The sequence below is a fragment of the Alternaria alternata genome (genome assembly GCF_001642055.1).
Source record: "Alternaria alternata strain SRC1lrK2f unplaced genomic scaffold CC77scaffold_12, whole genome shotgun sequence".
In the NCBI taxonomy this organism is placed as follows: Eukaryota; Fungi; Ascomycota; class Dothideomycetes; order Pleosporales; family Pleosporaceae; genus Alternaria; species Alternaria alternata.
In genome coordinates this window covers 629,110-655,992 of record NW_017306201.1, presented here as the reverse complement: position 1 = coordinate 655,992, position 26,883 = coordinate 629,110, and the positions used below count along the sequence as shown (strand labels likewise).

Genomic DNA, 26,883 nt, shown 5'->3' with positions numbered 1-26,883 from the left:
GAATACAAAAGCGATTAGAACACTGTGAAAGCTCATCTGATGCACTGAGGGTAGTTCAAGGCGAAGAAAATGATTATAGGGATTGAAACATGCTACTAGACATATGAAACTGACTACCAGCACACATCACTCTGCCCTCTTGTATTGTCAACTTCGAAAAGCTTGTCACCATCTATAACCATTCGTCTTTCCAAATCCCTTGCCGTCGCTGCCCTTCGAGATCCTGTCTAGCTTGCGCTTCTTGCTTGTTGTTCGACAATGCGTCGTCCGGTCGTTGTAGCAAGCGTCGTCACTGACATCTCCAATGACACTGTCCACATCGTCTCCAATCACGCTGTGAGCACTGTCTCCAAGCACGCTGTCGCAAAAGCTGGCGACAGCTTCCATGGGTTTATCCTGGTTCTCAGAAAAATCGAAAGTTTGACTGATACCGGTTATGTTAACAAGAGCTTGTCGCTTCAGCTTGAGTCTGACAACGAGTGACTCGTTGTACCGGTGATCTCTGTTCGCAAAGTTCGTTGGTAGAGCGGCGCGATCTCCATCCTCCGGAATTGGGTTCATCACTAAAGCGGCGCTCGGAACCTTCCTCTTCGATGCCGTATCACATAATGCCATTGGAAGTTTGGATTGAGGAGCCTCCGTGGTCTCCAAAGTTCTGTCATGCTGGACTGCTTGCTTCGCCACCGGCACTCCAACGGTGGTGCTGATGTAGTCCAGGGCAGCCATAAGACACGCATCGAATCGCGGCCATCGTATAGCACAATCGCTTGATTCCGAGATGAGCCCATAGTAGAAGACAACTGCGCATAGCATACCGCGCCCGTCTTTGGCGCCCTCATCAAGTTCCTGCTGCAGAAAGCAGAACGGCGGTCGAAGTTGACAAGCTTTTCGTAGGAGCGATGATGCAGCGCGTGGATATAGCTGGGTCGTCATAGCACCTTTGGAATTGATCGGTACCTCATCGCGGAACACAATTGGTGGCTCGCCCCCGGTATGATCGTCGTAGATGTACGCCCATACAGTAACTGTTTTCCCATCACTCTGGTTCCGATATCCGAGAAAGACTCTCGATGCCCAACGACCGGAGAGAATCGAGTGATGAAATTCGAAAGTAGCATGTGAGAGAGCTTCATCCATGGCAACCAAGAGATCGCGCCGCTTCAGCAAAGCCCTCAATCTCTTGATATGACGCTGCGACCCGCGCGGCAGTGTACTCTGAGCTTCGTTTAAACTAGACATCAGTCCTTATCTGAGATGCCTTGTGGTGCTTTGATGATATTAAGGTTGTAGGTAGAGGCGATAGAATGGAGAATTGTATGAGTCAGTTCGATGTTGGCTGGTATAGGTGACGCAGAGATCAATTGTCCATTACACGCCCGAAGTTACGACGACAATCGTGTCATTCTTGATATTCGCAACATTCATTTCACCATTCTTACATTACATAAGCTTACATAGCCTCTTCAAGCGACTCTAGCGACCAAACTCCAAATGGCAGTCAGGTTCCTCATGCTCCTGAGAGAAAAGAGGACTTGTAGTGTGCTATAGAAAGTGAACCCCTCCAGCTTTTAGGGAAGGTTCGCCAACTATGCCCCATAGCTTCCATTCGATGGCAATACGTCGAACATGTATGGTTGTACAAAGGGAGTGACTGCTGCGACGCTTCTCGTACTGGTTGGCCGTAGCCACTCGTTTTCACACGCTCCTTGTACCCAATCGATTCGCTAGTGAGGTCTTGATGAAACAACACGAACGGTTTTAAGCTGAGATGATCGGTATGGAACTTCTCGTTATCATCGTTTGTGGATATTTGACTCGTAGGTGCCCGTTATCACTTGGCATCACCAGGGCGAACCATAGTCTACATCTATTGGTCATGAGCTAGGCTATCATAGTCAATCCTGAAAAGCAGTGTGTACGTCCGGGAAAATTCTCAGCTACGCTATCCCACTTGATTCACCCGCCCTCTTCTGTAAAGCGCGCTAGTGTCACGCTAGTCGCGACCCCATCCACAAAGTGCAAACAATATGATCAACACACAACAAGACGCGACTTGTCAATTTGGAAGACTTTGAGATCGCCTGCGGAAAACTCATCGCCACTATGAGTAACAACGATGCTGCTCTTGAGGCGATTCGGGCTGCCTTGGGCGCCAGTGCCCCACTCCTCCAACATCTCCCGAGCGACAAGGTCAGGATTAAGTCCTTCGATGCCAAAAAGGGAGATCGCCCTAATACTATGCCAATTCGTATGCTCTTCGGCCAGATCAAAGAGGGACAAGACAAGGACAGCACTGTGTGGATATTGCTACAGCACAACCACTCTGCTGACCGCTCGCCCTGTCACTTCTTCAACATTTTCGATCGCTTCGACTCAATCGTGGGTCAGATCAATGTGGAGGATGCTGTACGGCGCACGAATCCAACGGCTCCTTTCAAATGTCTCAAGAAATCAGGCGACATAGATGGAGAGCAGCTGCGGGCAGTAACCAAATACTACTTCATCTCGAAAGAAGTGAATACTTCTTCTCCATGGACAGTTGGACCACAGTTCATGAAGTCGCTCAGGGCAGCATGTATATTGGCGAGAGAGTATGGAGTAAAGGTGGCTGCGAACCAGGAGAGGGAAAAGAGTCGAGAGGCAGCTGCCCAGAAAGAATGCGGGATCAAACTGAAGCTCGAGCCTCCGGCATCCAAGGCCTGTGTAGGAGAAGATAACGGTGTCTCGGTCAAGCTGGGTGAAGGATCAGCGAGTGTCACTTCATCCGTCACTAGAGTTGCTACTCCTCTCATCACCAAGGCTAGGAGGACTCCGCAGCCTCCGAAACCGCAACGCGCTCCCATAGCCTCCATGATACCCTCAACTCAAGAATCATCTGATTCATCTGACTTGTTCATTCCAGAGAATGACCATGTTCAGGCTGCTTTCGAGCCCCCCGTCAATAACACCCGAGTCAGAATTCCGGACATCTCCACAGTTCCAAAAGCCATGATAGGTCCATCATATCATATGCCTCCGCTTAATGCAACGGCCAATGTCTCTGATGCTCCAAATTTCAACAGATACTGCGATTTTCTCATCCGCTCAGATTTAGACGGGACGAATGATGACAGCGCAACCATGGACACTTCAAGGTCAACACCTGCGCACACAGAATCTGGAGAGGTACTTGCAAGTCTGATCAGGATACTTCGGGTGAAGGCGCATATACTAACAAGATAATAGACCGAGAAAAGCCCCAATTCCCAGTCGCCCGACAACTTCGTATCCGCTTACCGAAAGAATACTAAGGACAGAGACGCTATAAAGAACGAGATCAAGGCTGTTACGAGAGAGCAGAAGGCCGTACAGGAGGCAATGGAAGCTGAGTTGGCCGGTCTTGAGGATAGGAAACGAAAGCTGAAGGAAGTGCTTCGCTCGACCGGAGTGGCAAAGAAGCGTCTTCGGGAGTCACTCTCGGAGAAGGAACGCGGGCTGCTTGTTCTCGGAATGGAACTCGCAGAGAAAAGGTTGAAGCGGTTAAAGACAAATGCACAGTCAGAGGAAGGCACCAGTGGAGACGAGGACTAGGTTGCTTTGGAATTGTTCGAGCGTAAGATATTGAGATGCACTGTGCTAGTAGCCCTATCTTTGGACGTGCTTTATTGAAGGTCTTCCAGAATTTCGTGTAGTAGGAATTATGAACCAAAATGCTCAGTCCTATTAGGATCTAAATCACATAACAACAAACTCCTCAAAGCATCTGATGTGCTTTGTACAGTGGAACGACAATATAACCACGATGGAGTACTACGATTGGTATCATCCTTGTTGGGATGTCACTGCATCGCTCTTCTCCGCATTGTTTCCTATCGTTGTCCGCTTTCTCTCCACCGTGTCAGCAGCCCATCTGTCGAACCATTATAGCAAGACCTTTACTGGTATACATTCGCGCAAGTCCTCCACTGAAATACTATCGCGCATGCGCTCCAGATTAAGGGTATTCCGCGCTTCGAGTTTCGTAGTCATTTGCTCTCTCAACGCTTGCCTCTTTTTCTCAAACTTATCTTCGTGCCTTTTATTTAGTGCTGCTATAGCATGCTCTTGGTTGTCGAGCTCTGGGTGGAGCTCTGATTCGTACTTGATGTCTTGTTCCTCGATAATCGTTGTAAGCTCCTCAATCTTGCGATTGAGCACAAGCAGCTCTTGTTCAAGTTTCACTGCCTTAGCTTTCGATTCGAGATAGTGATCAATATTCAGTTTCGATAGAATATGAGGGACGGTCTGAAGTGAAGCCTGTTGAGAGGCTTCCGTGGGAGGTACTTGGGGCACCATGGCGGCACTACCTGCGACAGGGAGTTGGGAAATGGATACGGTGCGGCTAGCGGGCTGGACTCCATGATCGGGAAAGGTCTCGTTTTGCTCCAAGCTAGCTTCCATCGGTTCCCTTCTCATTAGCTAGATTGAAATCAGTCTGGGGATCGCCCTGAAGAGCTGGAAGCTCACTTACAGTGGTGGGCTGGGATTTGATACGATTGCGAGCAAGTACGTTACAAGGCTCTTTATCAGCCATGGGGAATGGTTAGTACCAGTTCTCTTCACAGCCGGATGACTGTGAACTGTATTCCAAAACCTGAGCGCGACGTGGAGATAGGTTGGAGGAAATCGTAGAATCGAGATGGTTTCAAACCTTTATATTAGTAGCCCCAGGTAGCGACTACCAGTAACTGTCGTGAGACATCGCTTGCATTGTCTCGTGGATGCGGGCGCCCGTCTTGGCAACATAGATGGTGTGTCCGAGACATGTAATGCAACTGCAGTAGAAGTATTGTAATGCTATGAGGTCGGTCTTGAGAACTCGGATAGCATATGTAAGCTATGTTTGAGGTCAGGACTAAGAGGGCATTAGTTGTGATATCAGTATCGATCAGGACACATGCAGGCGCGAGTAGGGTACGCACAATCACGTGAGTTCAGTGGTCCTGGGTACGGACAACGTACGGTGTAATCATGGTATCGGACCCTTGAGAAATTGGCATCCTGGATCTAGGAGAAGTAGCATCAGAAAATAGTGGCCACTGCGTCATGTGGCGTGGGGCTTACGGCAAGATTTCGCAGTGACGTGTCGCACTCGTCTCCCCGGAACAGAGTTTCATGTGCTGCTCACTACTTGGCCGACTCACTGTATCACATCGATGTCTTAGTAGAAGACACGTTGACTGGTTTGTCGTCCCGCCACAAATGAGAAGTGCTGTCGACATGCTATCATTAGAACCTAGCTGTCTTATAGTAGCTCCCCTACTCGTACATTTCCAAGTAACTCTGCATGCTCAGATTTGCCTAGCCCGACTTATTATTCTTAGTCTCGTACATGTTGGACCGAAAAAGCGTCTGTCTGACAGTACCGTTCGTAAGCGTTGTACCGTATACGTACATCTTTCAGAACTTATTCCATCCTCTGGCGCTTGGCCTCCATTCTTCGTCCTGCTTCGAAGCCGAAGTCAAGATGCTCGTCTTCGTCCAACTTAATCTGTAGCTTCCTCTTCTCCGCTCGCACGCGAGCCTTCTCTTCTTCCAGGTCTCCTTTGCGGTCATCGATCGCGTTCATATCCGCTTGAAGCTCTGCGACCTGATCAGCAATATTAGCACGCTTCATCTCCATGTCACCAATCCTTCCGTCGAGCTCTTCTTCCTGAGCCTTAAGTGCAATGTACTGATCCATCATGGTGTTTCGATCGATGTCGCCCAGATGGCCTTCACCTACTGATTGTTCAGACTCGAGATTGCTCTCATTGACTTGAGCTTCTTCCATATTCTCCTCAAGGGTATGCTCGGGAAGAGGAGGCGGAGCAGTCACAAGGAATGGCGAAGGTGGCTGTGAGTAGGAAGAAAAGCCGCCGGCCTTGTCCTCGATCGCGTTGCTTTGCCCTGGCTGTGTATGAGACTCTCGGTGCTTGGAGAACTGGGGTTGGTCAGGACTTGCGCTATGCCGGCGCTTACGACCCTCGACGCCACTCAGGCTCATAGCCCGAGACGAGCCGCGCGACAGCGCTCTTGATGACAGGCGTGACTGGACTGGAGAAAGCATCGAAGAAGCTGACGAAGAATGACCTGGGAAGGGAGCCTCTGAAGCTGCGCGCGAGGGCTCTTGAAAGCCGTGGGGTCGCGCAGGATCCATCCCATGATTACCGCCAGTAGTCATGATCGATGAACGCCGGCTTCCTGAATCTTGGCTCTTCAACTCATCGAACACTTCCTTGTAATGTTGGCATACGCGTACAAGACTATCTCGAAAAGGTGCGGACGATACTGGAAATTGGAGTTGCTTGTCGATACCTTTTTGAATGAAGAAATATTTGGCGACTGCCTCGACTGCTTGGTAACCTTGTGCATGCTTGAATACCTTTGATGCTTGTGCGACTTTCTGGATTGTACCTGGACGCACGCTCGCCTCGTGATTTGCAGCACCTTTGATAGTTTGAAAGGTCAACATACTCGCATAGTTGCTCCTTTGCTTATGATGAGAATTGAGGGTAAAATAGATCCAGAGCTGATCCTTGTTCTCGAGCATGTCGCCATACAGGAGTCGCTCGGGCGCTGCTTCGGGGATCTCATACTGGTGCTCAAAGGTGGCGCACCTATAAGGTAGGTATCTCAGGAGAGCCGCATCTTCTTCAAGGTCGCGCCAGAGCTTGTCGAGGGAAGGGTTGCTAGCGGGTCGAGGAGGCAGAGCTTCCATGGTCGTGAAGATTGAGCTAGATGTTCTTCGAGTCTCTATGCGGGGCAGAGTAGTTGAGAGTGTGGGTCGAGGAGAACGCAGGCGGTAGTGATCAGTTTTGAGATACTGCCACGTACCTGGCGATATACGCTAACCGTGATTTTGTTGCAGTGCGTACAGGTAAGAATTCACGTGACGAGAGGCTTCAATAGCTCCAGACATGGATGCCCTTGCACACCAAAAATGCTGCGGGTTAACGCTGGTATGCTCCAACAAGATCCATGATCATACTACAACAGTCGTGTATGGATACTACACCGCCATGTCAATCCGTATCTCTTTATCCGTTTCGTATCATATCGCTAATATGCGTTATCCCTTTCCGCCCACTGCTCCACCGGCGCCAGCTGAATTTCACCATACCCACTCTGCACCGGCATACCAGCCACCAACTCTATGCTGGTAGGTTTCACGGCCCCAGCCTCAAGTCCCCAAATACTTACAGCAATGTAGTTATCGCCGCGATAGTTCAATATACCCTCGGGTACCGGAAATCGTCGCTGTGGTCCGATACCGTTTGCGAACTTACCGAATTGATATCCGTTAACCCAGAGCTGGGCGCGCCACCCTCGACCTTGGCCATTGAACGCGTCGCCATTAAAGATGAAAGACAGGGGTATGTCCCAGCCGCCGGGTATATCGAGGCGAAGGGTAGTACTGTAAAAGCCGACGCCAGCGTGTGACAAACCAGTACCTGGACCGGCGCTATCGACCCAACTTGAAGTGGGTGCGGAGGGGAGATGGTAACCTTTTCGTTCGACCCAAAGAGCGCCTTCGTTGAGCGGGCCGCGCGACTTGTCCAAGTAGTCTTCACCCCCAAGATTACCTGTTATCTTCCACCTGATACCGTCATCAAGTCGCGACGCATTGGAAAGAGATGGGGTGTGGCCTGGGAAGCTGTATCCAATGATGCCACGCGGTGTCTTCATCTCGTTGTATCCAGCAAACCAGTTGCCATACTGCCCCATATGGTCGCTCAACACTGTCAATACATAGTGCTCGCCGCGATGCAATACGGGCATGTTTAGTGTCATGTTTGCGATGGCCGCATCCTTAGTTCCCGGCCACGATCCGATAAAGGTCTGGTTTACCCAGGCTGAGAAAGCGAACGCTGGTCCTCCGGAGACATTGAGATGAATCACATCCTCATTGCCTGTCGCGATGAAGTGGCCGCGAGTTATCAATGAGCCCGTATTGTACCCATATTCAGAGCCCCAGAGTACTGTTGGGGTGGTCAATGGCCAATACGTATTGTTGGTATCAGTGTGATCGGCAGCCGTCCACGTTGAATCGTCGTACGATGAGTCGAGTTCAGGTAGCGCATCCGTGTATCTCCAATCGAGAGCACTCAAGCTTGGCAGCTGGAGAGCAGGAGCTTGAAAATCTACAGTAGCCTTCAGGAAGCCATTTCTATCGAGCTTCGACTGGATCGAAACTCCGTTGAAGATGAGCCCCCCACTATGTGCATGGGCACCCCCAAGTACCTCAACGTCTGTTGTTGCATTGACGTCGCCAGAAAGATGAATATCTGCATCTGTCATCGTAGCATTACGAACAAGGTAGCCAGAACGAACGATAAGATCGCTGGATGGTGTCGCAACATGGGAGTAGCTACCTTCCGGTGACGTACTCACGGTCCAGTAATCGTATGCAGAATTGCGGTCAAGTATGACGATGTACAAATTCGAACCGACGCGTACCGTGCGACGTTTTTCACTAGTGGTCCAGTGCAAGATGGTGTTGCCGTTGCGATTCGAGAACTTGACACCTGAGCCCTCCACTGCTGTTGCTCCACTGGTCTCAGCGACGGCCAACTCATGGGTTTCACCCATGCCTCCATACACAATAAGAACTGTTCTTTCTTGGTAGGTCTTCCATGTAAAGACTTCGGCGCTGGAGTAATGCAAGTTGAAGTCGCCTATGTTGTAGTCTGCGACATGGATCTTTGAGTCACGACCGTTGATAGACAGCTCCCCTCCAAGCTGCGGTACTGTAATGTTGCCCTGGCTGGTTTGAACTGTAAGCTTGTATGTCTCTGATGCGAGGGAATTGTATTTCGTTTGGCGTGCGACGTAAAACCTGGTCTTTTCGCCAATGAGCGGCGTCACCGTGATGGCCTCATTGGTCGCGTAGACTCCTGTCGTATTGTATCCAGGTACTGCTGAAGCTAGCGCGGGCGACGCTTGCACAAAGTGTGCAATCAGCTTGGCCTCGCTGTATTTCTCACGATGTACCTGACGTTCTTCCGTAATGACTGCACCGTAATCGTACGACATGTAGTTGCCAGCACCCGCCAAGTTGCCCCAGTTGGTGCCACCGAATGTCTACCAATGGTTAGTACGAAGAGATATCAAGAAGATGAAGAAGTCTTACCATGTACACGTTCGATATTGTAAGCCCTGCAGCGATGTTGTTCTTGTAAAATACGCGCTCAAACTCTTTTCCTGTGAAGAGGGCACAACGATCAAAACCGTCCTGTCCCCAGCCTTGATACGCCCCGCCTTGAAACTCTGGAATTGTGTATGGTGTATTTGCGCTCTGATTGAGATGTGTCTCCCTCCAGTTCGTGGGCAAAGCATCGTCGATCCAGTAAGTAGGATCAGTACAGTTCATGCCTAATGGATACGAGTCATGGCCGTAGATGTCAACCGGGGCATCTGTGCCAGGCGCGTTAACGCCATTAGGCCAAGCAACATTGTTGATGAAAGGTACCACAATGCCAAGGTCCCGAAATTGGCGCATCAGTGTGTTCATATAATCCGCGTCAGGAAATGTTACGTTGTTCGCACCCATGGAATACTCGTTCTCGGGCTGGAACAATATGACTGGGCCACCGTTGGTTATCTGTGCTTTCGCGATGATGGGTGTTATCGATTCGATATAGTTCTTGGAGGCTGCCTGATAGTCCTCATCTGACGTCCGAAGATTACCGGAGATGCGCTGCAGCCATCCCGGAAAGCCACCTCCCGATACTTCGGCGTTGATGTATGGGCCGGGTCGCTGCCGAGTCAGTAGGATACACTCACAATGGAAGTGCTTGTCTTACAGCAATGAGATAGATTCCGGTTTTTTTCGCAGCCTCAAAGAAGGGAACCCAGTCAAAGATACCCTCAGCACGGAAGTCTCCCGGCTTGCCTTCATGAATAACCCACGCAGAGTAGAAAGAAATACCATTGTATCCCATGGCCTTGATTTTCTGGAAGACATCCAGCCAAAGGCTCGGAACAGGAAGGCTACCTACGTTAGGACCAATTCATAACGAACAATACTTGACTTACCGGAAGGGATGAAATTCGCCGCCCCAGAAAATGACACGCTCGCCGTGAACGAAGAGCGAATGCTCGTCCCACGTTACCTAGAGCTGCTATCAGATACATGAAAGCATGCCAGGATTTATAGAACCCACGATATCTTGCAGCGGTGCCCGCTCCTCCACGATCAGACTGCGTAAGTCTCCGTTTATTGCTCGTGCTGCCGCATAATGCACATAAACGGACGCGAGCGCAAGGCTCATGAGCCCGCGCAACATCTTCATTGTACTTGATCAAGCTCAAATGCAACGAAGAAAGAATCTAGATCTTGGATCAGGGAAGATTGGTCGTTGTAACCATGCCTACTGAATACTATAAGGTCGATCCTGAGATCGTCAAACGGCCGCTTGCCGTCTTTGGCGTGGCCGTTGTCCGTTTCCAATGGGGTTTAAGTCCATTTTCTTGCATACCTACGTCCCGCCATGTGCACGTTGACGCGACGACATCAGATGTTGGAGATGCAACTTAACGACGGAGAAATAGGTTCCAGTGCGGGGTAAGACAAATATTATTCCGGCAGCATCATAAACCAACTACAGCGAACTGTTTTACGATGTAATTGATGTGGTCTAAGCAGAAGATTGTTCAGGATGGGGAGAGATCAGGCACGAACGGGAAGAAGTGAAGGTGGCCAAGTCGCTTCTAGTTGATGCCGACGCGTTGAGAACGCGTGACGTCAGCGGAACGCGCTGCACCAATCTCGGGTCTAGCTTCCAAAATACCGAAGTCTACCCTAAAACCATTGCTCGTGGAATATTACTAATTGAACAAGACAGTGATCTCATGTAGTCAAAGGTATGTTGTCCATGATGGGTGTTGTTCTAACACATACGGGATCCTCCGTCTGCCTAGTAAAGTGAAACAACCTACGAAAGATTTCGTATTCTGCGGATCCTGCTCCCCCAATTCTTGGGCGAACCAATCTTAATATATACATGGTACTCTACAGCTTCCTTGAGTACTGTACGGAGCATGCGATGATTCCCTGACCAGCATCTCAAATCTTTCTCATCGCGTAGTTTCCCAAAACCTCATCGAACTTTCAGCGCTTCTTCATCATCTCCCCGCCCAGCTTGTACGCTTCCATGGCACTCATGCCCTCCAATAACTGTTCTCGGCGAGCAGCAATCTTGATTAGCTTCTCTTCAATCACTCGATTCTTCTCTTCATCCTCCTGAAGTGTCTCGCCTATCTCTTGTAGGGCAAGCTTCGTCTCCGCTATCTCTGCTACTATCTTACTCTGGGAATCTCGGAGTTCAACTTCTTCGTCTTGGAGTTTGGTGCGATCTTCGACCAACTGAGAAGCTGAAGCGCTGTAGGTCTGCTGAGGTGAGCTCCATCGTACGAGAATGTCAGCGTGCTTACTTACAGAAGCAGGTACCGTTGCAGGAGTGATCGGCTGGGCGGGCTCAAACGGATCCTCTGGAGCGTCACTGAGAACGCTATCCTCATCATCATCCACAAGCGTTGCTGATTGGGATCGCGACTGCGTGTCCGAGAGATTGGCTTTTGCCTCCGCCTCAAATTCGCGGCAAGCGGTCTTCAGCGCGTCGATAAGACTACGCGTGATGGGTATTGGTATTGCTAGGTCATATTGGCGTTCCTGTTCCGTCCACCTTGATATGATAATATTAAGGAAGTAGTACTTTGCCAGTGCTATATACTTGTTCTTCGAACCTCTCTTTGGTGTTTTGAAGGCACCGGCAATCGTGGTGATCGTAGCGCTGATGTTACTGTCGTCATGCCTGGTCTCAGGATCTAATGAGTGAAACTGCACCTCCGCATTTCCACCTTCTTTGTTTGGTGGGTATAGCAATATTCAGACATGTAGTAATTTCTTGGTGTACTTGTCGGTGATCTGACCAAACAGAAGCTTGAAAGGGACAGCGCGCTGGTCATGTGTCTGAGGTGCATATCTGATCTTTGAGTGCGGCGCGTAGTCAAGCAGGGCTTGGCCTTCGACGCCTAGCTCTTTGCGTAGCTGAGCCAGGTTTGCGATAGTGACAGTCATGGTGGAGGTCTCTGGCTGAGTGGTTGTGCGTCAGGATGTTGGTGTGATACTGTTTAAGATACTAATGATAAAGACCTGTGCGAGGGAACTATGATGAGATTGCGTCTAACTTCTGGCTGGTCGCGGTTGTGTTCTTATACTGCATGTGCTTTGTTTACGCGGCAGGAGTTGCGTGTGGACTTAGCCCCAAGAGTAGCAAGCGCTTGACTCAAACGCGCTAAGGATAGCGGTGGTGAAGAAGGAATGACGGATAAGTGCGCGCAAGACTTGAACACCATCAGCACACAATCTGTCGCGCATTTGTTGCAGGTATGGCAGAAATGCAGTTATGATATGATTTTCGAGAGGCTACGAATTCTAAATCTCGCACACATGATTGACTTGTCTTCAGCATGATTCTGTTGTCACATTCACTTGCAACATCCCTCCTCGCGAAGACGCCCTAGCCGCTACGCAGATCCACCTAGTGAAGGAGGCTCGCCAACGTCTTCAGTGTCATCCTTGTTGTTTTCACGGCGCTTCTTCTCTGCATGCTCCGCACCGATACTGGCATCCAAGAGGTATAATCGTCTAAGTCGGGCCTTGCTACTCTTGACGGCTTGAATTGCCTTCTCAATACGACCATTCATAACCCTCCTTTGCTCTCGAAGCAGAGAGGGCGATATGAAATCATTGTACGTCGAGCTTGGACGGCGATCGACAAACGAATTGGGAAATTGCAACGTTGACTTTGATATAGAACGCTCGTTGCGCTCCTTGGCAGCTCGTGGAGAAGATGACATTGAAGCTTGGAGTCTTTCCCAGTGTACTGGACGGTTGTATTTGACGGGCATTGGCTCGGATATTGCATAGCACGGCATTTTCGTGTGACTCCGATCCGTCTCTAACGAGTGTCGATCTAGGGAAGAAAGGCCGGCGTCGCTTGAATGTCGGGGGAAGCATTGTAGGCCATATGTGGCGACGAAATCTGTGTTTTTCTTCTCGAGATCGTGACGCATAAATCCATTAGAAGGTCGATTGATTTCATCGATCGTAAACTGGTGAGTTCCACTCGATCTATGTCGATCTGTCGATCTGGATTTGTCTGACATATTATTGCTTTGCAATTCTATCTCTTCAGATATTGCTTCCAAACCTGATGGCGCATTATCCCGCTGATTGAATGATTCACGAACAGTACCTCGATGGCGCCAGTTGTACGGTGGTGTTGGGGACAAAGTACCGCGTGTGTGGGATCTGGACGCTGTCTGGACATAGCCATCTCCCTCGTCATCGTTCCTTCGATAGTCCGGATTGTCAGCATCGTGGTAAGCAGTAGATGGCTCAAATTTTGGCGATCTATTCTCATCTTCTCCAAGCGGGTAGAGTCCCAGTACACTAGTTCCGTTATCACTCTTGGCTGGGTTGAGATTTGATGTGTCATCACTGTCTTCCCGATTTGGTCCAACCCTTGCTACGCCGGGTCGTTGCGCATAGCCTGGCGGACGCCGGCGGTCACGTTCCTTTCGACGCTTCGGAGGTGCTTTCGAATCATCGCTATACTCCGAAAACGAAGACTCCGGTGTGAGCAGATCTGGATCATAATGCTGGCACAAGCTGGTCAGATGCTGTACAAACGACTCGTTTACTGGGATGAAATCATGTTGAAAGCCCTCCACTCTTGCCTCTACTGCCAGTAGGAAGTAGTATTTCACTACAGCATACAGTTCACCGTGTGTCATGGCTTGTTTGAAGGGAGGTTTCAGTGTAACCTCCTTCCTAAGTGAGCCCTCATCCCAGCTAACGTTCACGATGTTATGCCCACGTCCGTACTCTTCATCGCCCTCCATGGTGAACATGGGTCCTATGGAGCGATTTTTGTTTGGGCGCAGATATGCATATACAGGGTTTCCCCATCTCGTCAGAGATTTATCCGCAAAGGTACCGAGCAACAAGCGTATGTTCGCTATAGCCACTGGCTTACTGTGTTTTGAGAACTTCAGCTCACTTAGAAAGGGTAGCTTGGCAAGTAGACGTGCTGGAATGTGCTTTCGAAGAGCGGAAATTGCATGAGGGCCCGCCGAGATGCTTTCGATGTGAATGATAGGGTTAGTTTCTGGGGCAAACGAGTCGTCCGACCAAACTCCACTATCCGACTGTTGGTCATTTCCTCGGGTGGTCTGCGGTGTAGGAGTTTCCATCCGATCTTTGACAGCTGCTTGCATACCTGCACGGGTGACTGGGCCAGGTCCTACGTCTCGTGGTGGGATATCGATGTTGTCAAAATCTAGATCCCTGACGTCCGCTTGGAGATCAGAATCGTGGTAATCAGGCTCTTCATTCTGACGACTGTGGCGACGGGAGCCAGCTGCCATGTTCTCTGTAGAACTGGTAACGTGATATTGTCGTTCAGACATTTACCGATGGGTGTGTTCCGGATGGGAGTCTTTGGCGCTCGATGGTTACTTGAAGCCTTCCTTTTCGGTCAGCAGGATAAGCTACAATGATGATGATGGCTTGACAGTTTCGGATTTGGGTATTCCAGCAACTATTCAAGGTATCCAGGCAGGTCAGTTGTGTGTTCCGTGAAAGGTTGAAATAACAACTTAGAAAAGCAAGAGTTTATACAAGAAGTGGAGATTCTTAAAAAGACCCGTGGAAGCCCTCTTCGGGTTCATTGTGCTGGAAGTGGCGAGAATCCTCATATACAAGGTCCGTTCTTTCCACTGGATAGGTCGTGCTTCGAGTTGCCTACAGATACGACCAGATCTGCAAGGTCCGCGTTACGCGCACGAGCCCGAGTTCCGGAATTGCCTAGGATCCACGCTGAGTTGCGAAACTCGCGGAAACTTGCTGAATTCTCTTGGCACGCCTCTTGGGGGTAACGCTGCCATCAATGGCAACCCATTTAGCAGCTTCAGCAAAGCGATCATTCGATGGATGACGAAGCTAACGAAAGTGGCAAAAGATCAGGACTCCAGGATTCGATGAGCGTATGGCCTTACTGCGGGAAACTTCTCTAGGATGTAGCGCGGCACCTTCTGCCTGATAGACACCCCTTCATGGTCGACAAACGAAAGACTTGAACCCTCATTAGGGCGGTTTGAGGGTGCGCTCTGGTATCTGTCTGGCAATATCGTGGAGCTTTCTTTGAATCCGCTGCGCCGGCCGGCATCCATACCATGGGGTCGCTAGGCGCTTCTACTGTAGATGTTCATGGTTCTGCTTCGAAAAACTGCCACGCTTCACGTGTTGAGATCGGTTTGGTACACCAGCATGCGGTTTCGACTACAAGGTAAACTCTTTCAGATATGAATGAGCATCGAAAAGCAATCGATAGCTTGAATCGTGACTAGAAACCCCATCTAGGGTGAAGAGAAGAACTGAGTAGATTGGCCTGTTCTCGCGGGCGTCCCTGGATGTTAAGCAGAGCCTTTCCATTTCAGGCACTAGCGCGATTCGGTAAGATCGCGACATCATTGATTCCGAGATTCGGCTTCGTCGCGTTCTCCTGCATACCTTGCGACATTCTCACCACGATGCGCGGAATATCATCTCCGCCTCCCGCCACCAATATCACCATCATGCACAAAAAGCCCGCAAATGGTTTTGATGATTCTGTTCGACGTGCCCCCTTCACGCAACTGAGCTGTCTCATCTCTCTAACATAGGAAATATAATCCGTATCGCAATGGACGAACACTGTAATTCCAGTTTGTATGTAGCATCTTCGATCGCCCAGAAGGCATTCACTGACTTACCGAAGGACATGTGATTATAGATAGACCGTGTCCATGCAGGTACAATCATTAAAGACATAAGCTACCCCCTACAACCTTCATTTGTACGATCCAACGCACCATGCCACACCGTAACGCGCCGAAGCGCACCGAACCAAACCGAATCACAATCAAGCTACTTCTGCGTGTAGTTTCTCCTCCTTTTCCATAGCCGCCGATGCCGCTGCGGGATCTTGCAGTGCATGCAGCACCAGCTGATCACCGAAGAGTTCGTCCATCTGTTCCAGAGTCTTGCCTTTAGTCTCCGGGTAGAAGAACCAATAGCAAAGGAAGGCGATAATGTTGAAGCAGAAGAAGACGTAGAAATACTTGAACTCTATGGAGCTTAATGCTTGCGGAGAGAACTGGGCGAAGATGAGGTTCACAACCCAGTTTGTGAATGTCGTAATGGCATTACCAAGGGCGCGGCACTCGATAGGGAAGATCTCTGCGGGGTAAACCCAGGATATAATACCGAGAGGTGTGTAGAAGAACGAAAAGAGGAAGTTCATGGCGACCATACTGCGCAGTTGTGGGCCGTTGTTGGGATCGAAGTACTGTCCCTGTACCGCGTTGATGAGCAGGGCTGTCGCTAGGCCAGCAGCTGATATGAGAAGGGGCTTTACACGTCCAACCTTGTCGACTAGCGCAAGCCCAATGGTACACCAGACGATCGAAAGCGCACCGCTGATACCAATGATCATGAGCGATTCTTGTGTCGATATTCCAAGGATCTCGTAGATACGTGGGCCGTAGTAGTTGATAACGTTGATTCCGGATAGAGGTCCAAAAGCTTGCACACCGCAACCGAGCAAGAGACGCTTACGCCATGAGGTCTTAGTGATGATCGAGGTCCAGCTAATGTTGCCCAGAGCCCGGTCCGCGATGATGACATCCCGAATCTCTCGGAATTCGAGGTCGATAGTCTCCGCGTCGTGGCCCCTACGGAGCTTGTTCAGCGAGGCCATAGCATCTTCATGGCGATCTTTCTCCATGAGCCATCGAGGTGATTCCTGGAGGAAGAAGATGCCAGCCAGCAAGACGAGGCCGGGGACGTTCTGGAACGCAAGCGGAAAGCGCCCTTACATGTATTAGGCCAAGCAGCACGTCGTGTACAAAGCGACTTACATGAAAATTGGGTGCTGTTGAAGGAGCAGCCATATCCGAGCCATTGGGCGACAAAGAAGCCCCAACTCAACATCCACTGTAGTAGACCCGAAAGGGTGCCACGATATTTTGCCTCCGAAAGCTCACCAGCATACATAGGAATGGTCGAAGTGAGCTGACCGACTGCGACTCCACCGATAAAGCGACCGACGATAAGCATGGCCATATTGACAGCGCCTGCTTGAAGGGAACTGCCCAATATAGAAATGACAGCCCCGACGAAAATAGTCCAGCGACGGCCTAGCATGTCCGCGAACAGCATATTGAAAATGGTTCCTGCAATCGCGCCACCCTGAAAGGCAGACACAATGCCACCAACGACATCGTCCGAAGGATCGCTGAAGTACTCTTTGAAGGTGTCGAGAGCGATGGTCGAGGTAATGATACCAGAGTCGTAACCGAAGAGGAAACCTGGGTACAAGTTAGTTACTGATCTCAGTAGCCTGCGACCTGCCACATGGATATCTTACCCCCGGTCGCTAGAAAGATAGCGGAGAAGACAGTGACTGCGAGACCCATCTTGAGTAACGATGTCAGATGCTGTGGAAAAGTGGATCTATCGCCATGCGAGACTACGCTTTATGTATCAAAGACAAGCATCGTCGCATGTTGTCTCCAATGCTATCCCGGGCTCTACTACTCCGAAGCCAGCATTGGCTGACACGTGCATGTCTCTAGCCGCGTATCAGGGAGACTCTTTGTCAGGGGCTGAAAAGCTTGTCATGCGCATCTTTAGTCAATTTTGCACGAAGAGATAGCGATGAACAGCAAGGGTTTGCTCTAAAAGTCCGGGGTCGGGATCGAGGTGCAGGCCAAGCGGCGATGCCTCTTGGTGGGGTCCCCGCGTTCGCCTCGGCAGCCTCTTCGGCACACATTTTACAGGTTGGATGCGCGATCTCCACTTCGGGACCACTTCGGAGCCAGATCTAGCTCAACGGTCGCGTTAGATCTGCCAGACAGCGTTTGGTAGACGTCGCAGCGAATTCACCCGAGCCTCGCGACGATCTTATCACGAATAGTATTTTGACTGATGAACTGAAGCTGTAAATGACCGGTTGAGCCCTTCCACCATGAAAGCCACCAAATCTCCGCCTTCCCGATATCCCTATCCGCACTCGATTGTGTTTCGCTCACGGGGAGCAGTCTGAGTCCGCACGAAGCTGTTACCTCTTTACGATCAACCAACATGGTTCTGGAAATCACACGATGCGGCATACATGCTTTTCACGAAGTCCTTGGCATTGACACGGACATGATACGCTTCTTCTGGGTCCTGCATTCGGACCGCGGGGATAGTCAGCAAAAGGCGTATCGCATCGACGTTTCAATCCAGCAGTCATTTGAGACCCTGCTATGGGACTCTGGTAAAGTGGAAGGCGATAGGCAACGGAATGTGCTATGTGCACCCGAAGGAGGTTTTCACTCGGCGACTTTTCATTACTGGAGAGTCACGGTGTGGGATTCAGATGACCGGGCGACGACAAGCACAGTGAACGAATTCTTCACTGCATATCCAAGATCATCTGGGTTACTACCACCTTACAGCATGAACCAGACCTACATGCCACATACCAGCCTCATCTTTCGTACATGGTTTGAAGATGAACCAAACCGATGGAAAGGCGTTTGGATTGGCGACAACGGGGACAAGCCGCTGTACGTGCGCAAAGCGCTACGTCTTGATCGAGAACCGTCTCGTGCAATCGCCTTTGCCTCAGGTCTTGGTCATTGCAACTTCGTTTGCAATGGCAATCCCGCAGCGGCCAATGGCCACGTGCTGGATCCGGGCTGGACTAACTACCACCGCACCGTACAGTTCGTTGCATACGACTTGTCAAACATACTGACACAAGGGGAGAACGTAGTTGGCGCACACATCGGCAATGGCTTCTACGCTGGTGACCAAGGCGACGACCGTTTCTTCTGGCCGTGCTACGAAGATAACACATATGTCCGCTATGGGAATGAACTCTGCTTCTTCATGGAACTGCACCTCTTCTACGACGATGGCAGCCGGGAGACAATCACTACTGGACCAGACTGGAATATCCGGAAGAGCGCGACCACGCTGGCGAACATTTACTCTTCAGAAACCAAGGACTTACGTAACTACCCGGCAGGGTGGGATGCGCCAGGCTTTCAAGAAGACGAACAATGGAAGTCTGCGACGCCTGTGACAGGTCCAAGAGGAAAACTGAAGTATCAGAGTCAGCCACCCGTGGTGCTCCACGAGACATTCGAGCCACGATCGAAGAAGACTCTTGAGCCTGGCGTCGTCATGTTCGACTTCGGACAGAACATGACGACGATGGTGAAGATCCAGGTCAGCGGACCAGCTGGCTCAGAAGTCATTATCCGTTTCTCCGAGACCATTGGCGAGGATGGCAAGGTTCTCATGCCAGATCCACTGTTCAAGCAGTTTGAGACAGGCGTTTTCTGCAAATTTACTTTGGCTGGTACTGGGGTGGAGACCTGGGAGCCTGACTTCTGCTTCACAAGTGCACGATACATCCAAGTCGAAGGCGTATCACTCGAAGAAGCACAGGGACTACCGGTCGTACATCGGTTGGTTAGCAGACACGTATCGTCCGCTGCACGTCGTCTAGGCTACGTTAAGACGGATAAAGAAGATGTCAATCAGCTCATCGATATGTGTTGTTGGTCTTTCGTTAGTAACCTCTTCAGCTACCACACTGATTGTCCCCAGCTAGAGAAATTTGGATGGCTCGAAGTAACGCACCTTCTTGCGCCGGCCACCCAATATATTCGGGACATGGAGTCGCTCTACTCCAAGATCCTCGATGATATCTTCGATGCGCAGGAACCAAACGGTCTTTGCCCTACCATGGCACCCGAAATCAGATACATGTGTGGCCCTCTACACGACACAATCACCTGGGGAGGCGCCGTCGCATTACTTCCTGAGGTATTGCGCTTCTACTACGACTCCACGCACGTGTTCGAGAAACTGTTCGACCCCTGTGTACGCTACATGGAGTATATCAAGACCAAAGAGCGGGACGGTGGGCTCATTGAACACGGCCTGGGTGACTGGGGACGCGACATAGCCTTTGGCAACAACCAGGCCAACATCGAAACTGCTGTATACTATCGCTGCCTCCGGAACATTCAACGCATGGCCCACGAGCTGAACAAGCCGGAAGCTGAAACGCGGTTCCGCGAATGGGCAGATCGCATATATCGCGTATACAACGAGCGACTTCTCATCACCGATAAGAAAGAGTATCCCTACGCCTTCTACACGTCTCGCGACGACCCCTCAAAACATGACCGCAACATGGTGGCCCAAGCCTTTGCACTTCAGTTCGACCTCGTGCCTACCTCCCACATCGCAGACGTACAGGCTGCCTTCCTAGCGGATTGCGCTTCCGCTGGCAACCGGATTCAAGCTGGCGAGATCGGTTTGAAGTACCTCTTTAATACACTCTCTGACCTGAACCGCCCAGACATCATCCTAGAGATGGCGCGACAAGAAGAGCATCCAAGTTACATGCGCTTTATCCGGAGGGGAGAAACGACACTGAATGAATTCTGGCAAGATAATTGTAGGAGTAAGTGCCATGACATGCTGGGAACGATATACGAGTGGTTCTACGAGGGTGTGTTGGGTGTCCAAGCGGAGACGGAGGCGTATAAAACGTGGAGGGTTAAGCCGCCGTTCGGAAGCGAGTTCGGGATGGTGGAGGGGAGTGTGGAGTGTCCGTATGGTAAGATCAAGGTCAAGTACGAGAAGACAAGTGGAGGTGGCAGCGAGGAAGCGAAGATGTGGCTTAATGTACCCACAAGCACAACAGCCTATCTGCTACTTCCCAGTGCGGACAGTAGCGCTGATCTAAGAAGACTCGGTCAAGGCGGGTACGAGGTACGGAAGAAGGGAACAAGGGTAACCCTAAAGCCGGGCAGTTATGAGTTGATGTTACATGCCTGAGCTTAAATTACTGAACCGTGGTAATGCTATAGATGGTACGAGATTGAATACTACAAATCTTATCAAACAGTAATTCATGGCAAATTGTAGAGACATGATAGCAAACACCCACTAGTGCAACACTAGAAATCCATCAACTACCAGAGCTGGCAAGTAGGTTCCTTAACCTTGCACTGGAAGCTCTCCCTGAACTCCCTTGAGTTCGCCATGGTGCCCAGAATGCGGGCCCACTTAGGTGCATGCGGGTCGGTGTAGATGCGGTTAATTGCGGTATCCTTGCGAGTCTTGCCACACCACCAGTTGCTGTAGCTGACGAAGAACATCTGCTCTTGAGAAAAGTGGTCCAAGCCAGGCAGGTTCTTGTTTGGTGTCTCAGCTGAGCGGCGCTTCCAAGCCTGGAAAGATGCTGACAGACCACCAGCGTCAGCAATGTTCTCACCAAGAGTAAGACGGCCGTTGACGTGCAGAGGCTTGTCGTCTGGTCCGGGGATGGTGAAGTTCGAGTACTGGTCGACAAAGCATTCGACCTTGTGCTTGAAGGCATCCACGGTTTCCTTGGACCACCAATCAGTGTAGTTGCCATTCTGGTCGTAATGGCGCCCGGTGCTATCGAAAGCGTGGCTAAGCTCGTGGCCAGCAACAGCACCGAAAGCGCCGTATGACATATAGGCGGGTACGTTGACATCGAAGACCGGGAATTGCATGATACCAGCAGGGAAGACGATCTCATTACCAGGAGGGTTGTAGTATGCGTTTACTGTTGGAACAGTCATGTCCCACTGGTCGCGATCGACGGGCTTTCCGAGTGCAGACCACTCTTCCTTGACAGCGAAGCGGCGCATCGCAAGGGCATTGGCAAAGAATGCATCTGATGATACATTGACAGTCTCGTAGTACTCCTCGAGTGTAGGCGGGTCCATAATGTCTGGGCTCTTCGTAGGGTATCCAATTTTCTGGACGATGTTGTGCACTTTCTCGACAGCCTTCTTTGTGGTATCCTTGTCCATCCAGTCTGCAGCATTCAGCTTCTTGGCGAACTCGGTCTTAATGTCTGTGATGATAGTGTCACCGAACTTCTTTGCGTCAGCCGAGAAGGCCTTCTCTACGAAAAATCGGCTCAGAATCCATCCTAGCCCATTGTCTACGTGGCTTACGCATGTGCGCCAGCGTTCAGGAGCGGAGTCCGGGTCCTTGCCTGAGAGGACGTTGACAAAGCGACGGTAGGGCTTGACAGCTTCCGCATCGACGTAAGAAGAGAAAGATTGAACCGCCTTCCATACAAAATAGCTTTGGAGAACATCTTTGGGCGTAGCTGCGAGTATTGCTGATAGATCCTTCAGGTAATGCGGGGTCATAACAATGATACGTTTGATGTCCGTACCGTGAGGCGCCTGGTCCGCGAGAAGCGCTTTCAGCTCGATTTCGGGAGCGATCGCAGCCGCTTCATCGATAGACATCGGATTGTAGTACTTCGTAACGTCTTCACGATCTTCTTCGCTAGGGGACGCAGCCGCAAGCTTCTTCTCAAGATCGATGATACCTTCAAACACGGCCTTGTCTTGCTCTGGGTACAGAGCGCTCAGTACTTCAACAGTCACACCACGGTACTTCTCGACAAGCTTGTCGTCTTCGTAACGCTCTTTGGAAGGTAGTCCGAAGTTCCAGGGCGCGCTAACAGACACGACGACGGTGTCTGGGTTGGTTTCGTCCGCACCAGTGCCAGCTGAGACGAGTCCAGTGACACCGTACTTGGCGAGAAGAAGGATGGCGTCCTTAATTGAGTGTGAGTCTGAAGTCACAGCAGGGTACACCTTTTTGATCTCCTCGAGAACATGCTTGAGAGGCTCGGCGCCAATACTCTTGATCTGATCTTCGTTAAGACAGGCATCGTATGCAGCCTTCATCTTGTCAAAGTTGACCTCATCCGCAGACTTGGCAACCGACATGAGCTGCATAGGCGAGAAGTAGGAATGCTATGAGGTATTAGTCCTGTTTCGTACATCAAGCAAGGATAGACTCACCTCAGAATCCTTTGGGTACGGTGCTTCAAGAATATGACGAAGCAGCATTTGTGAGTTTTCTGACATTATAGTCCCGGTAAAGGCATCACCCTGGTCGGCTCGCAGATCATGACGTTCTCTCCATCCGCCGCACACAAGTTCTTCGAAGTCATAGCACGGGTCAAGCTCTTTGTATTGAGGCGAGAGGTTGTAAAGAACCTCGGAAGCCGCATGGACACAGGCAGGAGTCATGCATAGTTCGCTCTCCTCTGGGTAGTTGCCGAGAGGCTCATCATCCACTTCACATCGGTTAGCTGCGACTTATGATTGAGAGAGCAATGTACATACATTGCGGGAGACCATAGAGTATGATCGAAGCCGTCGCAGCGATAGCGAACACCCTTCCCAACGCGTGACGTTTGGAGTAGCGTTGCACGTGGCCTGGCTGTCCGGTGGCGGACGCGTCGGATGCGAGCAGTGGCGCCTTTTCAGCCATGATGGAAAGCTGAAAACACTTGATCAGGAAGGACGCGGTGGGGAAACGATGAGATTCTGTGTGATGCCAGCCAGCTGAACACCGAGATGGACTGGTGATGGAGGAGAGTTGAGGGAGGAAGCGGCGATGTAGGCAGCAGGTGGCTAGAAGTGGAGATCCGGGGTGCAGCTGACGCATGTTGACGCGGAAACGCTAAGCACGGGACCTTGCAGCTGTATGACTCGCGTATCTCTCTCCAACGTCATCTCGAATCACTCCATACTGCCCATCACAACACCAGAAGTCCATCACTTGCCATCTTGTATGCGCATCCAGCAGTACGTCTTTACCTTCATACCGTACAATCGCGTTGCTATATCATCTCAGATTTTCTAGGTGCAGCGCTGTGCACTTCTCGGCAACCACCGAATCGGTGGCCTATGCACTTGCGGCTCCGGTCCGGATTGCCTATCGGTGCGCCCCCAATTATCTAGCTCCGACTGCTGACTCTCATGCACAGTGTGAACCTGCTCTTAAAAGCAATGTCGGCGTGTGGACGCCTCAGTCAGCTTACGTTCATGAGAAGCTCATATCACCAGCATCAACAATCACCTGTTCGAAACAACTGCTAGTACGATTTATCATTCTGCAGCACCTATGAGCTCAACACCAATCGTAAAGCGATTAGCCCAAGCTAGGCAGAAGCTGCGCGGACACTATTCCGGTCCGCGCAGATATATGTACAAGAAGATTTGGGTCTGATCGATCAGCTACCTATGACTACCAACGAGCTTACTCGCCTGAAGGTCCGGCAATCGTGGTACCCGGCTTCACTGGGGTTCCAAAGTTGGGAGTGCCGTCAGAGTTCCAGTTGACCTTTTGCGCCATTGTGTACCTGTTACCATCACAAGCTCCGGTTGTGATAGCAGTAGCGTGGTAAACGTTCCAGATTTCCTTACCATCAGGGCTGACAAAGAATCTGTATATTTGTTAGCATCTGACAGTTTGCGATGTTGGTTATTCAGCATACCCATTGTGACCAGGACCATAGTTGCCATTAGCATTGGTGAAAACCGGTCCGCTGCTCTTCTTCCAGCTGGCGGCGAGCGCTGGGTCACCAGATCCGTTCCAGGTGAGTAGACCCAAGCTGTAGTTCGGTGTCCAGCAGAAACTGGCCGAGTAAGCGATGAATGTTTTGCCGCCGTGGTACATAGCAACAGGGCCTTCCTGAACAGGGCTGCCGTTCCTTTCCCAAGACTCGGTAGGTGTAGAAAGAATCTTAGTAGCGCCGATCTTTCCAGGTGAGGTCATGGGTGCGATGCAGAGTGATTGGAGGTTGCCAGACATGCAAGACCAGGTGAAATAGTTGCCCCATTTGTCGAAACGAACGATAGAGCCATCGATACCCCATACGTTCGTGAGCTGGGAAAGGTAGGTGTACGTGCCGAAGGGGTCCGCACCACCTGTGGCTTTGTCAGATTACGCTCCATGTCGTCGCCAAACTGTCTTACCCTTGAGCACGTAAGGACGCTGAAGATCCAGGTTGTCGACACCATTGCGGCCGGCGGTGTAGTAGATGTACCAAGCACCATCGATGTAGTGCAGCTCAGGTGCCCACATGTTGCAGCATCTGTCTGGATTGCTATCCGTCCAGACTACTTTGGTCTCCCCTGTCTTCAATCCTCCCAGCGTCTTCGCCCTAGTGATTGACAAGTTCGTCCATGTCGTGGTCATCATGTAGTAGTAACCTCCGCTCCACGCAATGTGAGGGTCTGAGCCATCTTTCTGCTTGAGTGGGTTACTGAAGCTTGCTGCGCTGACGAGGGAAGAGAGGGCGAGCACGCAAGTGCCAATGGACTGAAGGAACTTCATCGTTGCGGAGAGTGAAGAAACAAACTGCAACTGGTTGGAAGATACAATGCATGATCATGGAAGTTCATCTTATAGAGTTCGTTGACATCGTGATCTCGTTGCACAATGAGATTAAGGCTTGCGCCACAAAACCGGTCCTTCCGCCCAATGCTTGGAATGTCATGTACACCCAGCTTTCCACGAATAAATAGAAAGACTAGGAAGCTGCCAAGATACGTATAGTAACAATCCGGGGTAATGGGCGGAATTGAGAATAGACTGAGGAGCGGACCACTGGGTGTTTCAATCTTGGCTGCTGTGAAATGCTCCGATTGGTGCAAATTGCTGTAGCATGCCCGCATCCGGCACTTTTCCGCCCCACACAAAAAGTCCTTTCCATGCGCCGGTCATGGTAGTTTCTAAGACAGCTGTCAAGCGTCGGGAAGGGCTGGGGGGCGCTCTCAATGAGCGTGCGGAGGATTCTAAATCCTGGGGCTGAAACGTAAGGCTGCTGCACAAACCGAAAATCGCTCGCCCGAGAAGTGCCGATCGACCGAGGTTTCCACGCTTCTCAGCACTCTTCATCATCCTCTACCCGCCACCTAGTCGCATGTGCTTACGCCCTAACCGTTGACACTGGCACTCTTTGGCATACCAATACCCACCGCAGCTGTTGCACCAGCGTCAACAGGCAGTACCGCACCTGTCATCCATCTCGCATGGTCAGAAGCGAGGAATGTTACGGCGCAGGCTGCATCCCATCCATTGCCCTCTGTGCCGAGTAAGCTCCTCTTCTTCCGAGCTTCGCGAGCTTCTTCGCTCATACCGCCTGCATACATCATGGGTGTGTAAAGCATCTACATGGTGTCAGTCCGCTGTCGTACGGTAGTCATAGGGTTCATACGCCAGGACAAACACAATTTACCCTGATGCCATCAGGTGCATGATGCGCAGCCATTGCCCTTGTCATGTTTACCACTGCACCTTTGCTGGTCGGATACAACAGGTGTGGTGTTCCTCCTTTGAGCCCGGCGACTGAGCCCATGTTGATGATGCTGCCTTTCGTTTCGCCATCATTTCGTTGCATAGCCGGTATGCAGTACTTCGCCATCTGTACCATGCTGGTCACATTGATCTCAAGTCCCTTCGCCCAAGTTTCCATGTCAACATCGACCGCGGTTCCTGTTGCACCAGCGATCCCGACGTTATTGACCAGAATATCCAGCTTCCCAAACTCTTCCAGTGCTTTAGTCACTGCTGCTTCGCAATCACCAGCTTTGGTGACATCTGCTTCCATTGCGATAGCTCTTCCCCGGTGTGGTTTCGACGCTGCCATCTCTGCGGTCTTCTCCGCCCAAGGCATCTTCAGGTCCAAACACAGGACATGGCAACCCTCATCGGCAAGCATGATCGATATCGCACGCCCATTACCAATGCCGTCACCGTCGCATCCAGCCCCAGTCACAATCGCGACTTTGTCTTTGAGACCGCGTGGGGGAGGTTCTGATGGAACTGCCGCCATTATGTCGGTCCAGCTCAGGCGGGGATATGACGTTATCTCCAGGAAAGTGTCGCAGATGCCGTCCAAGGTCGTTATCTGCAAG

General features: G+C 50.8%; 13 protein-coding genes across 13 annotated transcripts; 3 read left to right on the top strand and 10 right to left on the bottom strand.

Annotated features, from left to right (window-relative positions):
• Positions 1 to 165: 165 nt before the first annotated feature.
• On the bottom strand, positions 166 to 1,137 carry CC77DRAFT_1071873 (hypothetical protein; the record flags this gene model as incomplete). Its single annotated transcript, XM_018529136.1, has 1 exon — positions 166 to 1,137. One exon carries the CDS (start codon positions 1,135 to 1,137, stop codon positions 166 to 168), a length of 972 nt encoding a protein of 323 aa, XP_018385260.1.
• Positions 1,138 to 2,103: 966 nt separating this feature from the next.
• Positions 2,104 to 3,570, top strand: CC77DRAFT_1071872 (hypothetical protein; the record flags this gene model as incomplete). The annotated part of the gene is made up of 2 exons (XM_018529135.1): positions 2,104 to 3,165; positions 3,226 to 3,570. The coding sequence occupies 2 exons, from the start codon at positions 2,104 to 2,106 to the stop codon at positions 3,568 to 3,570; spliced, it is 1,407 nt and encodes a 468-aa protein (XP_018385259.1).
• A 330-nt stretch (positions 3,571 to 3,900) lies between these two features.
• On the bottom strand, positions 3,901 to 4,552 carry CC77DRAFT_1062173 (hypothetical protein; the record flags this gene model as incomplete). Its single annotated transcript, XM_018528498.1, has 2 exons — positions 3,901 to 4,437; positions 4,490 to 4,552. 2 exons carry the CDS (start codon positions 4,550 to 4,552, stop codon positions 3,901 to 3,903), a joined length of 600 nt encoding a protein of 199 aa, XP_018385258.1.
• Positions 4,553 to 5,300: 748 nt separating this feature from the next.
• On the bottom strand, positions 5,301 to 6,945 carry CC77DRAFT_1071870 (hypothetical protein). Its single transcript, XM_018529134.1, has one exon. It carries the CDS (start codon positions 6,716 to 6,718, stop codon positions 5,426 to 5,428), a length of 1,293 nt encoding a protein of 430 aa, XP_018385257.1. The 5' UTR covers positions 6,719 to 6,945; the 3' UTR covers positions 5,301 to 5,425.
• An 18-nt stretch (positions 6,946 to 6,963) lies between these two features.
• On the bottom strand, positions 6,964 to 10,630 carry CC77DRAFT_990869 (hypothetical protein). The gene is made up of 5 exons (XM_018536334.1): positions 10,164 to 10,630; positions 10,036 to 10,112; positions 9,804 to 9,990; positions 9,131 to 9,757; positions 6,964 to 9,081 (listed from the first exon to the last, which is right to left on the bottom strand). Exons 1-5 carry the CDS (start codon positions 10,290 to 10,292, stop codon positions 7,060 to 7,062), a joined length of 3,042 nt encoding a protein of 1,013 aa, XP_018385256.1. The 5' UTR covers positions 10,293 to 10,630; the 3' UTR covers positions 6,964 to 7,059.
• Positions 10,631 to 11,110: 480 nt separating this feature from the next.
• On the bottom strand, positions 11,111 to 12,079 carry CC77DRAFT_1062170 (hypothetical protein; the record flags this gene model as incomplete). Its single annotated transcript, XM_018528497.1, has 3 exons — positions 11,111 to 11,389; positions 11,438 to 11,813; positions 11,916 to 12,079. 3 exons carry the CDS (start codon positions 12,077 to 12,079, stop codon positions 11,111 to 11,113), a joined length of 819 nt encoding a protein of 272 aa, XP_018385255.1.
• Positions 12,080 to 12,528: 449 nt separating this feature from the next.
• CC77DRAFT_1095554 (hypothetical protein) lies at positions 12,529 to 14,433 on the bottom strand (the record flags this gene model as incomplete). The annotated part of the gene is made up of 1 exon (XM_018529799.1): positions 12,529 to 14,433. One exon carries the CDS (start codon positions 14,431 to 14,433, stop codon positions 12,529 to 12,531), a length of 1,905 nt encoding a protein of 634 aa, XP_018385254.1.
• Positions 14,434 to 15,831: 1,398 nt separating this feature from the next.
• Positions 15,832 to 17,788, bottom strand: CC77DRAFT_964736 (general substrate transporter). The gene is made up of 3 exons (XM_018535695.1): positions 17,475 to 17,788; positions 16,966 to 17,415; positions 15,832 to 16,918 (listed from the first exon to the last, which is right to left on the bottom strand). The coding sequence occupies exons 1-3, from the start codon at positions 17,521 to 17,523 to the stop codon at positions 15,969 to 15,971; spliced, it is 1,449 nt and encodes a 482-aa protein (XP_018385253.1). The 5' UTR covers positions 17,524 to 17,788; the 3' UTR covers positions 15,832 to 15,968.
• Positions 17,789 to 18,256: 468 nt separating this feature from the next.
• Positions 18,257 to 20,953, top strand: CC77DRAFT_937292 (hypothetical protein; the record flags this gene model as incomplete). Its single annotated transcript, XM_018534543.1, has 1 exon — positions 18,257 to 20,953. One exon carries the CDS (start codon positions 18,257 to 18,259, stop codon positions 20,951 to 20,953), a length of 2,697 nt encoding a protein of 898 aa, XP_018385252.1.
• On the bottom strand, positions 20,919 to 23,543 carry CC77DRAFT_990859 (zincin). The gene is made up of 3 exons (XM_018536333.1): positions 23,302 to 23,543; positions 22,975 to 23,252; positions 20,919 to 22,926 (listed from the first exon to the last, which is right to left on the bottom strand). The coding sequence occupies exons 1-3, from the start codon at positions 23,447 to 23,449 to the stop codon at positions 21,091 to 21,093; spliced, it is 2,262 nt and encodes a 753-aa protein (XP_018385251.1). The 5' UTR covers positions 23,450 to 23,543; the 3' UTR covers positions 20,919 to 21,090.
• A 168-nt stretch (positions 23,544 to 23,711) lies between these two features.
• CC77DRAFT_143032 (hypothetical protein) lies at positions 23,712 to 24,174 on the top strand. Its single transcript, XM_018530248.1, has 2 exons — positions 23,712 to 23,766; positions 23,816 to 24,174. Exons 1-2 carry the CDS (start codon positions 23,753 to 23,755, stop codon positions 24,087 to 24,089), a joined length of 288 nt encoding a protein of 95 aa, XP_018385250.1. The 5' UTR covers positions 23,712 to 23,752; the 3' UTR covers positions 24,090 to 24,174.
• On the bottom strand, positions 24,125 to 25,300 carry CC77DRAFT_1041196 (Arabinanase/levansucrase/invertase; the record flags this gene model as incomplete). The annotated part of the gene is made up of 3 exons (XM_018527228.1): positions 24,125 to 24,407; positions 24,459 to 24,891; positions 24,940 to 25,300. The coding sequence occupies 3 exons, from the start codon at positions 25,298 to 25,300 to the stop codon at positions 24,221 to 24,223; spliced, it is 981 nt and encodes a 326-aa protein (XP_018385249.1). The 3' UTR covers positions 24,125 to 24,220.
• A 569-nt stretch (positions 25,301 to 25,869) lies between these two features.
• Positions 25,870 to 26,883, bottom strand: CC77DRAFT_1095549 (short-chain dehydrogenase/reductase-like protein SDR). The gene is made up of 2 exons (XM_018529798.1): positions 26,205 to 26,883; positions 25,870 to 26,136 (listed from the first exon to the last, which is right to left on the bottom strand). The coding sequence occupies exons 1-2, from the start codon at positions 26,799 to 26,801 to the stop codon at positions 25,903 to 25,905; spliced, it is 831 nt and encodes a 276-aa protein (XP_018385248.1). The 5' UTR covers positions 26,802 to 26,883; the 3' UTR covers positions 25,870 to 25,902.

Excerpts from the sequence above, each read along its gene's own strand:
- CC77DRAFT_990869 (XM_018536334.1), bottom strand. The coding sequence starts at position 10,292 with ATGAAGATGTTGCGCGGGCTCATGAGCCTTGCGCTCGCGTCCGTTTAT. Across the intron at positions 9,991-10,035 it reads GGCGAATTTCATCCCTTCCG|CCTTCCTGTTCCGAGCCTTT; the intron begins GTAAGTCAAGTA and ends TAACGTAGGTAG. Across the intron at positions 9,082-9,130 it reads CAATATCGAACGTGTACATG|ACATTCGGTGGCACCAACTG; the intron begins GTAAGACTTCTT and ends AACCATTGGTAG.
- CC77DRAFT_964736 (XM_018535695.1), bottom strand. The coding sequence starts at position 17,523 with ATGGGTCTCGCAGTCACTGTCTTCTCCGCTATCTTTCTAGCGACCGGG. Across the intron at positions 17,416-17,474 it reads TATCTTTCTAGCGACCGGGG|GTTTCCTCTTCGGTTACGAC; the intron begins GTAAGATATCCA and ends ACTTGTACCCAG. Across the intron at positions 16,919-16,965 it reads CAACAGCACCCAATTTTCAT|GGCGCTTTCCGCTTGCGTTC; the intron begins GTAAGTCGCTTT and ends AATACATGTAAG.
- CC77DRAFT_990859 (XM_018536333.1), bottom strand. The coding sequence starts at position 23,449 with ATGGCTGAAAAGGCGCCACTGCTCGCATCCGACGCGTCCGCCACCGGA. Across the intron at positions 23,253-23,301 it reads ACTCTATGGTCTCCCGCAAT|TGGATGATGAGCCTCTCGGC; the intron begins GTATGTACATTG and ends ACCGATGTGAAG. Across the intron at positions 22,927-22,974 it reads CGTACCCAAAGGATTCTGAG|CATTCCTACTTCTCGCCTAT; the intron begins GTGAGTCTATCC and ends AATACCTCATAG.
- CC77DRAFT_1071870 (XM_018529134.1), bottom strand. The coding sequence starts at position 6,718 with ATGGAAGCTCTGCCTCCTCGACCCGCTAGCAACCCTTCCCTCGACAAG.
- CC77DRAFT_1095549 (XM_018529798.1), bottom strand. The coding sequence starts at position 26,801 with ATGGCGGCAGTTCCATCAGAACCTCCCCCACGCGGTCTCAAAGACAAA. Across the intron at positions 26,137-26,204 it reads ATGCACCTGATGGCATCAGG|ATGCTTTACACACCCATGAT; the intron begins GTAAATTGTGTT and ends GACACCATGTAG.